The sequence below is a fragment of the Pimephales promelas genome, chromosome 20 (genome assembly GCF_988280905.1).
Source record: "Pimephales promelas chromosome 20, fPimPro1.hap1.1, whole genome shotgun sequence".
Lineage (NCBI taxonomy): Eukaryota > Metazoa > Chordata > Actinopteri > Cypriniformes > Leuciscidae > Pimephales > Pimephales promelas.
The window spans coordinates 11,953,705-11,966,677 of NC_142788.1; the positions used below are offsets into that span (position 1 = coordinate 11,953,705).

The 12,973-nt window shown below is 38.3% G+C and overlaps 1 protein-coding gene across 3 annotated transcripts in view; it reads left to right on the forward strand.

Annotated features, from left to right (window-relative positions):
• nkain4 (sodium/potassium transporting ATPase interacting 4) overlaps positions 1 to 12,636 on the forward strand; it is a 75,309-nt gene extending 62,673 nt beyond the window's left edge. For 2 of the 3 annotated variants that reach the window (XM_039684452.2, XM_089124188.1), the window contains exons 6-7: positions 5,103 to 5,187; positions 9,192 to 12,636. In XM_039684452.2, coding sequence (XP_039540386.1) covers positions 5,103 to 5,187; positions 9,192 to 9,201 — 95 coding nt within the window. In that variant the 3' untranslated portion in view covers positions 9,202 to 12,636. The remainder of the gene's footprint in view (positions 1 to 5,102; positions 5,188 to 9,191) is intronic. The other variant, XM_039684453.2, reaches the window with a different exon arrangement.
• Positions 12,637 to 12,973: the final 337 nt, after the last annotated feature.

Here is a 12,973-nt window from a genome sequence, read left to right on the forward strand (position 1 = left end):
TTTCGGTGAAATATGGACAAATTTTTTAATTACATTTTTAACCCAACGTTTGGGTTTGTCCATATTTGACCCAAAGTTGGTTTAAAACAACCCAGCATTTTTAGAGTGTATAAATAATTTTTCAGGCGGCTGTTGAACAAGCTGCCATTTCATAGCTTTCAGAGCATCAATTGCGCGCGAAGGAAGTGTCTTGAACGTGTTTGAAAGTGTCTTCATAGCTTTCATCCGTGGAACAAGCCGTCAATGGGCTTTTGCAGGTCTGAGACTGGGACGTAAATTGCGGATTTTTGGGGGTATTGAAAATATATATATACATTTCACTGGAAAATTTGTCAGGAAAGAAAACGTATTAAACCATGGGATTTCTAGTGGAGGTCCCACTGTTTCATTATAGCATCAACTAAATATGTATTTTAGTATGTGTAGATGATTGCTAACTTGTGATTGCGGGTAAGGTTGAATTTTTTGGCTAAAGAACTTTTTCCTTTCCTTATGCTACATTGGTGTGTGTGTGTGTGTGTGTGTGTGTGTGTGTGTGTGTGTGTGTGATCAGCCCAGTATGTCTGTTTGATATTTTCTATCATGCAAAGCTGTGTGTGGTTCATTTACACGCTCATTTGAAGTGGAGGATTTAATTTCTCCACGGCACTTCCTCGCCTCTGAAGTTTCCCTCTTTCTGTTACTCTCTTCTTCCTTCTCTCCCTCTCTCTCTCTCTCCCTCTCTCTCCCTACAGGTGATTTGAATAATAATGTGTCAGACTTCATTTTTATCATTTGATTATTCTTCTACCTTGTTCGTCCTTCTCATCTCTCTCGCTCTTTTTCTTTCTGTTTTAAATGACTTGCATGCATAATTAGTTTGTAGTCTCGGTCCCGCTGTTATCGTGGGCTCATTAAAAGCAGCAGCAGCAGTCACTTGTGTGAATCTAATCTAATATGAGCGGACAGGTCGTCCCAGCACCGGCTACGGGGACGCGTGGGCTCCTGGGGACTGATCTAAGCCCGGATTCTCTACGAGACCTGCCTTTACCAAAAGGAAACCCACTTCTGGCTTGATATCAGAGCGGGAATGGGAGAGAGAGAGAGAGTGTGTGTGGCACCTCGAGTGTCTGGTTGGTTATCAGCGCTCAGCAGATTCCTGTGCAGACTAAAGAGATGCTCTGAAGAACAGCTGCCTTTTCTGAAAGTGGGTCAGAATAGTGTAGTGCTGAACGTTAGTGAGCGCTTCCCCAATGTAAATATGTTACACTATCCAGAGAGAGAGAGAGAGAGAGAGAGAGAGAGACTGGTGAAAGCAGGACACAGAGCAGAGAGACAGGCATAAGAAAGATAGACACACAGACAGCATGGTAGAGTCAGAGTGCTGGATTTGTCTGATTGTCTGATCTCTACCTGTGATGCAAAGCAAACCTTAAGTTGGGCACTATTTGAGGGGACAGACATTTGTAGTGGCTATCGAGTGCCCTCATTCAATCCCATAATGCACCGCAATAACAAGTTTAAAACCGTTGTACGCTCCACGGCTAAAGAATACCCATAATGCACTGTGAGAGTCGGGCGGCGAATGAATTACTGTCTCGCCAGAAGATGCCGACTGCAGCTGAAACATCCATCCCACACACTCATCCATTCATCCATCCATCCATCCATTCCACACACTCATCCATCCATCCATCCATCCCACACACTCATCCATCCATCCACCCCACACACTCATCCATCCATCCATCCGTCCATCCCACACACTTATACATCCATCCATCCATCCATCCCACACACTCATCCATCCATCCACCCATCCCAAACGCTCATCCATCCATCCATCCATCCCACACACTCATCCATCCATCCATCCATCCATCCCACACACTCACCCATCCCACATACTCATCCATCCATCCATCCGTTCATCCCACACACTTATACATCCATCCATCCATTCCACATACTCATCCATCCATCCACCCCACGCACTCATCCATCCATTTATCCATCCATCCATTCCACAAACTCATCCATCCATCCACCCCACGCACTCATCCATCCATCCATCCATCCCACACACTCATCCATCCATCCATCCATCCATCCATTCCACAAACTCATCCATCCATCCACCCCACGCACTCATCCATCCATCCACCCATCCCACACACTCATCCATCCATCCATCCATCCATCCATCCCACACACTCATCCATCCCACATACTCATCCATCCATCCATCCATTCCACAAACTCATCCATCCATCCCACGCACTCATCCATCCACCCATCCCACACACTCATCCATCCATCCACCCATCCCAAACACTCATCCATCCATCCATCCATCCATCCATCCCACACACTCATCCATCCATCCATCCATCCCACACACTCATCCATCCCACATACCTATCCATCCATCCATCCATCCATCCGTCCATCCCACACACTTATTCATCCATCCATCCCACACACTCATCCATCCATCCATCCCACACACTCATCCATCCCACATACTCATCCATCCATCCATCCCACACACTCATCCATCCATCCATCCCACACACTCATCCATCCCACATACTCATCCATCCATCCATCCATTCCACAAACTCATCCATCCATCCCACGCACTCATCCTTCCACCCATCCCACACACTCATCCATCCATCCACCCATCCCAAACACTCATCCATCCATCCATCCATCCCACACACTCATCCATCCATCCATCCATCCCACACACTCATCCATCCCACATACTCATCCATCCATCCATCCGTCCATCCCACACACTTATACATCCATCCATCCATCCATCCCACACACTCATCCATCCATCCATCCATTCCACACACTCATCCATCCATCCATCCATCCCAAACGCTCATCCATCCATCCATCCATCCCACACACTCACTCATCCATCCATCCATCCATCCATCCCACACACTCATCCATCCCACATACTCATCCATCCATCCATCCGTTCATCCCACACACTTATCCATCCATCCATCCATTCCACATACTCATCCATCCATTTATCCCACACACTCACCATCCATCCATCCATCACACTCATCCATCACACACACTCATCCATCCATCCCTCCCTCCTAAATTCATTTTTAATTGATAATTAAATTGTTTTATAGATCCTAGTTTCCATGTCATACTTTTCTTCATTACTATTGGAGCTTCCAATTTGCCAATTTTCAAATAATTATTAAACGGCAAACACAAACTATTCAAAAGCAGCAGCGCTTCCCACACGTTTTCATTCACTCACAAGTGCGCTATAAGTGGACGAGTGTCGGGAATAGTGAATTATAGGTCATGATTGCGAACACTGCCCAAAACTCTATCATATAGTATTCTGTTGTTTTACTAATACTCTAATAAGGGTTATTTGACATAGTTGAGCAAAGTTACTTATAGTTAGTAAAATATCTAAAGTGGACCATCGAAATTGTGTTAGATAGCCATATTTTTAATATTTCACCCTCAACACCTGAAAGTGGTGTGTGCATGCGGATGAGTATAGTGGTTGTCTAAGACGTGGTTGTTTGCTCTGGAAGTGTGTGTTTCACACAGTAAGTACGAGTGAAGTCGTCCATTTGCCTCTGCCTTCCCAGCATTCCACACATCGCAGCGCAGTCTCTGGAGCTCGAACGCTAATGACACATTACGAGCTCAAAGCCTGTCGTTTATGATAAACAAACCAGCCCTGCTATTTCCAGTCCTGCTGTATGTTCAGTGTGTGTAAACATGACGCTGAAATTGCTCCTGAGAATGAGATTGCCTTCTGTTGCAGTTTTATGGATCGACTGAAAGGTTTGTTTGAGCTCTCGTGAGTCACGGCTGAAACACGGTCACTTGCACCATATTGCACCTACGAAGTCTACACTTAAATGTGTGCGCTGGTGCCTTTGATAACATCATATTGATCTTGATACCTCAGATGTTTTTCATGTACTGTGCTTTTGAAAAGGCAAGGCAAGGCAAGGCAAGTTTATTTGTATAGCACATTTCATAGTTGCAATTCAAAGTGCTTTACGTGGAAGAAATTAAAATAATCTAAAGACATCAGAATAATTAAAACAGTTTAGAATAAAAAAAATCATAATAATAAAAATAAAATACAGTATCAAAAATAAAATGAAGTACAGTAACAATCGGACGAACAGTGGCACAGTGCTAATTCAGTAAATGCAATCAATATAAATAAAAACAGTTAAGAGTAAAAATAAAATAAAATAAAGTAATACCCCTATCTGAAGATGGAAGAGATTGAGCTGGTTTACTGGGCCTCCAGCCCAGGGACTTCTTATACTCTCAGCAGTAACTTACTTCTTCACTCGCCTCATCGGAAAAGGTGTTAACATCTAGCTAAAGCCATTACCTTTATTACACATACACAAGAACACCCGTTTTTGTTTACGGAGGAAAGAAATGAAAAAACGTTGTAGTGCAGTGGGTTGTGGGTAAGCATATAACTCCCAGCAGAAATCATGCATCATTTACACACGATGTTCAACCTACTGTGCTTTGGGGCTCGTTTGAATCTCACACACTTATTTATATTTAAAATAGCTGGTATTGGAATTGGGACGCAGGGAGAGTCTCTCCCTCTTTTCTTGCTGTAGAAGTTAGAAATGACAGTGTGTGTGTGTGTGTGTGTGTGTGTGTGTGTGTGTGTGTGTGTGTGTGTGTGTGTGTGTGTGTGTGTGTGTGTGTGTGTGTGTGTGTGTGTGTGTGTGTGGAGTCCGAATCACTCTGGGCTGAACGAGATCGTGAAAATCAAATCATTCTGCTGTGTGTGTGTGTAAGAGAGAGAAAGAGAAACATTGAGTTGAGACTTGTTCAGATACAGAGAATACAACTTGACTTCAAGCCGAGGTGTGTGTGTGTGTGTGTTAGTGTGAATATATCAAATCTCTGTCCAATGTGAATGATTTGTGTAGTGTGGTGTATTGATTCATATTTCTGTCAAACATTATGTCCGTTCATGTTTTTTTTTTATCATTTCATGTTTCATTTGTTCTCTTCATGGCTCGTTTTCCTGTTTGATTTCTTTCATTCTTTAATTTCATCTTTTGTTTGGTTTTCAGTTGATTTTATTGGTGGATTTGACCCATTCCCACTCTACCATGTCAATGAGAAACCATCTCATCTTCTGTTAAAGCCCGTGCATCAGTAAGTACCTGTGTGTGTGTGTGTGTGTGTGTGTGTGTGTGTGTGTGTGTGTGTGTGTGTGTGTGTGTGTGTGTGTGCGCGCTTGAGTGTGTCCAAGCTAAATCTGATAAAACTTCCACTTGGGGACAGTTAGTAATGTCATCAGTTTGAAAATCAATTTAGTTAAATTTACAGTCAAAATAAAAACAACGCTTTCTTTCCCTAAAGTAGCTTTCAGTGAATAGTTCGGTAACACTTTACTTGAAGGGGTGTTCATAAGACTAACATGACACCTTCATAATCATGATATGACATATGTTATGAATATGGAAGTTTTATGCATGTTTGTGACAACTGTTATTAAGTGTCATTCGCTCAATTATGACATTTTTAATGCAAATATGACATTGTTTGAGATGTCCTTGACATAAACCAATACATCATAACCTGTCAGTGCCTTTGTCATGATAACTTGCCATTACTAAGACAACACAACCTGTCATAAACATGACATAGCAGATTAATTATCACACTTAAGAAAGCACCTAGCTTTATTGGTTAACATTACATTAAACTGTCAGGTGGTTGGTTTTGACATTGGCTGTCATGAAACCATTATAACTTTTTAATGACAAAATCAATTATTACCACTGTAGTTGAGGTCATGAGAAATATTAATGACACAGTTATAATGCCCTCATGACAGCCAATGTCAAAGCCAACCACATTTTATGTCAAGTTATGTTATCATGATGACAAAGACACTGACAGGTTATGATGTATTGGTTTATGTCAAGATGTCATAACAAAGACATCTCAAACAATGTCATATTTGCATTAAAAATGTCATTATTGAGCGAAAGACACTTAATAACAGTTGTCAAAACATGCAAAAAACTTCCATATTCATTACATATGTAATGTCATGATTATGAAGGTGTCATGTCAGTCTTATGCACACCCCTTCAAGTAAAGTGTTACCAAGAGTTCTTAAAATAACTATAATTTTAGTGTGAAGATCAATAATCTGAAGAACCTTTTTCCAATGGATGTTAAAAGTTGTGTAAGGATCGATGCCAGTAAACATCCTTAATGTGTGACTGTGAATCCAGTCACATCCTCTGTGTGTGAAAAAGGTCAGACAGATCCTCTTACACATGTCCCTGCTTGCCCCTTATCTAAAGCATTAATTAAACTTAGTTTTCTTTTAATTAGTGTAAGTTCTTAATTAGCACTTCAATAAGCATTCTGACCTTGTCCAGCGAGGGATTAGTGAAATGTCTGAAGCTAAATCGAACATTAAAGAACTTTTATATCAACTAATATGTGTTGTTGTTGGCAAATATTACATGTGTGCTATCAGTATAAACTCTATAAGTTTAAAGGAGTAGTTCACTTTAAAAAAAATGTTGCTGATAATTTACTCACCCCCATGTCATCCAAGATGTCCATGTCTTTCTTCCTTCAGTCGAAAAGAAATTAAGGTTTTTGATGAAAACATTCCAGCATTTTTCTCCATATAATGGACTTTAATGGGAACCAAACGGTCCAAAAGACAGTTTCAGTACAAACTGCAAACTGTTCAAAGGGCTTTAAACGATTCCAGATGATGAATAAGGGTCTTATCAAGCGAAACGATCGCTCATTTAATAAATAAATAACAAAGTTTAAGTTTTATAAGCTCAAATGGTCGCCTTGCTCTGTTCTGTGATGCGCATTCGTGACTCTCCTGTTCGAACTCGTTTAAAATCAAAATGAACGAATCTTTTTTCTTGTCATTTGGTGCATTCAACGAACTAAATGAACGAGTTGACTCTGGAAAAGATTCGAACAACGTCTTTTGGACCTTGAACCGTTTGGTTCCCATTGAAGTCCATTATATGGAGAAAAATGCTGGAATGTTTTCATCAAAAACTTTAATTTCTTTTCGACTGAAGAAAGAAAGACATGGACATCTTGGATGACATGGGGGTGAGTAAATTATCAGCAAAGTTTTTTAAAAGTGAGCTACTCCTTTATCATGAAAAGTGCCATGTGCTTCCATGTTACATTTAATTTTTTAACAAGAGAACTATGCCAGGACTTTGTGCTGCAAAACCAGTTAATGTCAGATCTTGCTTTAAACGCTGGCAGCCGGAGGCGGCACACTGTTTGGCCAACTCACACATTTCTCATAGTTATATGCCAAGTGGAATAATAGCATCTTCTGAAGAAATAATAAAAACAAAAATCTGTTTTGCTTCTCAAGCCAGACTGCTGAAAACGGAAGTGTAAAAGTGTGTCATGCACTCATCAAGCTAGAAGTTCAGAGCTAGCTATTTTTTGTGGTTTAGTTTTTCATTGTAGAGTCGTACAGTGTGTTTTCTACCTGCTGCTGTCTTGTGTGGTTTCATCTTTAGCATATGGAGAATATGGATCAGTGGAGTGGTCCCTCTGAGACCGGGTCTGGCCTCATTTCAATAAGCCTTAAATTATGCAGGATTTGTAATGAGCGTCTGCAAAAGAAGCCTTTTCAATATGTGCACATGGAGGGGCTAAACACATTATTTGCCCTAGGGACATTTTTCATGACAGTTTAATCAGACTAGTTGCAAATGAGAGAAGCACTTGTCCCGTCTTTAGATACACAACCATTTCACGGTCTCAGGGAGTTTGATAAATCACCCAGCAGGTACGTCACGTACGTGTGTGTGTGTGTTGGGAATAAGTTTAAACTTCTAGTACTGTAATCAGAGGTTGATGGGAAGTGGATTTTGCAGATAAAGATGTCTAAGGTGGGAAAACAGGCCAGTAATCGTATGAATCGGTTGATAGTTTATTTGACAGTCAATAATATGAATAAAAACTTTCTACTCTATTAGTGTAAAATAGTGCTAAACTCTATTATGCATTTAACAATAACAACTTAACCATAGCATTATATTGTAATAATTAAATAAAATAAAATATCTGCCCTAAAAAAAGTTTGGGGTAAGTAATTTTTTTTTTATAATTCTGAGAGAAGATCAGTGTCACGTGATCCTACAGAAATCATTCTAATATGATGAACTGATGATCGAAAAACATTTATTATTATCATCAATATTGAAAACAGTTGCTTAGTATTTTTGAGGAAGCCGTGAAAGTTTAGAAAATGCATTTATTTGAGATGGAAATCCTTTGTAACATTATAAATGTCACTTTTGAATAATGTTATGTTTCCTTGTAGGGTAAAATATTAAGTTCACTTTGAAATTAATTTTTGGTATGTTTTAGCTTACCTCAAGGGCATCCGAGATGTAGGTGTCTTTGTTTCCGAAGTATTTTGATATTTATAGGTCAAACCGTTCTTGTCTGTCAGTCATATAATGGAGGTCTATGGTCACCACCTCAAAGAGCATGCACAGAGAAGTCCAAATTAAACATGATTTAATGACTCGTAATTGTAAGTACACATTGACGGCCTAAGACACGAAACGAGCGGTTTGTGTGAGAAAACGGACAGTATTTATATCGTTTTTACCTCTTTTAACCACAGCCACGTCCAAGTGAGCTAAGGGCACAGGGGATTTGTGGTTACAAGAGGTAAAAACGATATAAATACTGTTCGTTTTTTCACACAAACAGCTCGTTTCGTGTCTAATTTGGACTTCTCTGTGCATGCTCTTTGAGGTGGTGACCATAGACCTCCATTATATGACTGACAAACAAGAACGGTTTGACCTAAAAATATAAAAATTGAAACTACTGCGGAAACAAAGACACCTACATCTTGGATGCCCTTGAGGTAAGATAAAACATACCAAAAATTAATTTCAGAGTGAACTATCCCTTTAATGTCTTCTTATTGACCTAAAGTCTAAAGTTATGAATGGTAGTGTATACATTCAAATTTAACCAAATCTATCCAAAAAAACATAAAATAAACTGAAAATTAAGTAAAATAAAAAGTGACATACAGAATTAAAGAACCACCAGCAACCATCAATCTGTCGAACCGAAATATGGGTTCACTCTAATAGCATTTCTCTGTGTGTGTTTTCCAGGTCTTCGTAAATGAGAGGGTGTCCTGAAGAGAAGCCGTTCTGCCCGTTCCTCCTCTCTCCCGCCTCTCCTCTGTTTAAAGAGTGTCAGCTCTGGACGAAACACCGCCTCATTTAGACACTTCTACAAGTGGCTGTAAAGCATATCTAAAGAAAAAAGGCCCTGTGTTCTGAGCGGTGTTGTGTGTGGTCTGTGCACTTGAGTGTGTGTGAGGAGGGCCAGTGTGTGCTGTTTACCTTCACACAGGATGAGCGCAGTAAAACAGAGGAGCGAGCCGAGAGGAGGACAGGGGGCACAGGACAAAGCCAGTCAAAAATAGAAGCAAAGAAATAACATAGGGCTGCCAAACGATTAATCGCGATTAATCGCATCCAAAATAAAAGTTTGTGGTGTGGGTTATATGGGTGCACTGTATAGATATAAATACACACACATGCGTGTATATTTAAGAAAAAAAATATTATTTATATATAAAATGTTTATATTTATATATAATATAAATTATATATAAATCTATATACAGTATATATGAAAATATTTCTTGAATATATACAAGCATGTGTGTGTATTTACTGTATATCTATATATATAAAATAATTATACACAGTGCACCCACATTATGTAAACACAAACTTTTATTTTGGATGCGATTAATCGCGATTAATCGTTTGGCAGCCCTAATAAATACATGACAGAATTAGCTTTTCTGAAATTTGTTTTATGTCATAGTGTGATGTACCATTCTCATGATTGACTTTCAGATTCAGTTTTTGGTTTTAGATTCATGCAGTGATCCCTGTATTTGGACACTCAAATCACACTAAACAGTGTGAATGTCATGACGGTAGGTCAGATATGTGTTATACAAGCTCAGTCGGGTTCTTGACTCTTTTTAAAGCACACTTTATGCCAATATGGTTCTATAATACTCTTGAAAAATAAAAGTTGTTTATGTGCATTGATGGTTCATTGAAGAATCTTTAAAGAACCTTTCCATTGCACAAAAGTGGGAAACGTTTTTTTTTTTTTTTTTTAGGAACTGTTCACAGAAAAGTTTTTGGGGGAACCAAAAATGGTTCTTTTATGGCATTCCAGTGTTGGGGGGGGGGGGAACACATTACAAGTAACGCGGGTTATGTAATCACATTACTTTTTCATGTAACTCGTGTAAAGTAACATATTACTTTTAAAATTACAAAATATCGGAGTTACTTTTTCAAATAAGTAACCCAAGTTACTTAGTTTTCCCATGTATTGACTTACAGCTCTCCCGTCGAGAGAAAGTGCAGAACATGACGGTTATTGTTGTTCTAGACTAAATTTGAGCATTTATTAATCTCACATAGATTCAGTATTCCTCAAAATAAATTAAAAAGTGAAATTAAAACTCGTTTAAAAATACAAATGAACATTATGTATTTAATCTCACTTTATTAAGCAATGTCTTTGTCGCTGACCTGATGATCCAATTCAATCATACGAATAATAATAAGCAAAAGTTTTCTTGTAAAACAACAAGCAAGTTGAGAAAAAGTGACAGAACATTTTTACAAAAAAAGTAACTACACTGTAAAAAAAAAATCTTTTCATGATTTGTAATCACATTTTTTTCTTTTGTCAAATCAACTTAAATAATTTATTTAGTTCAGATAACTTATTATTTCGAGTTTCTGATGATTAAATCAATCTCCTTCATTGTATTAACTCGTTTTTTCCATTTCAATGAACTTTAAATTTTAAGGCAACCAGGTTACTTACTTTAAGTTAAACCAACAATATATTTTTTACAGTGTAAGTAATGTAATTAGTTACTTTTTTAGGTAGATATGTAATATTGTAACGCATTACTTAAAGTAAAAGTAACTTTCCCCAACATGGATGGCATTATAAAATTTTCTGGAACCTTTATTTTTTAATGTCTTCAACGACTGCATAATACTCTCATGTTTCATGGGTTATTTAATTATTTTCTGTTATAATAAGCTGTTTAAAAAATTAGCTGATTAAAATGAAAATGATCCCATGATGGAACCCCCTAAAAGGTTCTATATATGATGCGTCTGGTTCTAGAACCTTACGAGTGACTGAAAATCGCCTTGCCACTTTTATTTGCAGATGATTCTTGCTTTGATATTTTGTATCCGATGCAATGAAATGTGTCCATTTTAAGTGTGACTTAAGTGTTCAAACATTTTGGGGTCACTGTCAGTATTTTTAATGTTATTAAATCATCATTTATTGCACAGTGTGTTTGTATAATCAGCCTTTAGATCTAACAGAAACTAGTTGGGCAGTATACAATATACTACATAACCTCATGCTATTCAAACTGAAATGTTTTTCATTAATATTGTTATAAGACTGTCTGATGTTATGAAACAGAAAGGGGTTCTTTCATTTGAATGGTGCTCGTAATCAAATATCAATTGCCTGTGAGCAAAAATCGTCAGCATGTGGTTTATATGAATTTGGAAACGGTTGAGTGGCTGTCAATGTCTTTCACTGTAGATGCAGAGCTACTGTAGCTTTTACTGGAAACATAAACCTCAAAGCACAACTGATTGACCTGACATGCGATGTTAAATGTATAATAGTGTGTGTGTGTGTGACATGTTTTGGAGAGGGGGGCTGTCTATTTCTTTGTAAAGTGAGATGTGAAGGCCAAAAGTCAGTATGATCAAGCCTGTAATGTGTCATATCATGAGATTTGTGCACTGCCTGATGGTGAAGGACACATCATGCTCTTAAAGGTATTACCTGTATGTCCCGTAGGAGAACTTTTGAAGAATGCGCACGTTGCTCTTTTACGTATAATTAATTAATACATTTTCAGATTTCATAAACGTATGCTCCATGAAGTCATATGATTGCGAATGGGAAAGAGTTACCGGAGCATTCTGCATAATATCTTGTTTTGTGTGCAACAACAAAAGCGTAACAACATGAGTAAATGATGACAGTTTTTATTTAAGGTGAACTACTCCTTTAAACATGGCACGGGCTCAGCGGAAGTTTTATTCTTATGAGTGTGTGTAACACTTCCAGACTTGCTGTAATGGTGGCCAGTTTTCTGTTAGGCTATCCTGCCCCCTAGTGTTCGATGTCCTTCTGTACACAACATCTCAACATTTTGTACCGCTCTCTGAAAATATCCATGTACATTTGTAATTGTAGATTTTAGGATATTGAATATATAAGCCAGCAATGATAGTCTTCTGCATATGTGTTATAATGAGAAAAGGAATGATGTACATTTGTATCACACATTTTTCCCCCCGTCTTAATGGCTCTGTCTCTTTTTACAGGTGTTTTTTAAGCCCTTTTTGTATCTCTTCCCTGTGTTTGGTCTCTATTGTTCTACATTGACTGCCTGTCCATCAACACGTGTTTGCTGACCACAGTGTAAATAGATGTTTGTTAATAAAAGTCTGCTTTTCATCTACTGACCACCACACGTCTTGTTTTTGTCCTAATCTAATGGATAGATAGGCACTCACCACGCCATACAATTAGTCCATATGAGTAGAGAGAGGCACTATAAGAGTGTCCACACACACTCCACCAAAGACAAGAGTCTGTCCTAACTATAATCTGACCAAACAGCCATGCAACGTGTTGGACAGGAGATTTCAAGATACTACAAATCATGAATATAGTAGAAAAATAAAATGTAATTTTCTTGTGGATGGATTATTTTGATTTTATTTCAGATAGATAGATAGATAGATAGATAGATAGATAGATAGATAGATAGATAGATAGATAGATAGATAGATAGATAGAT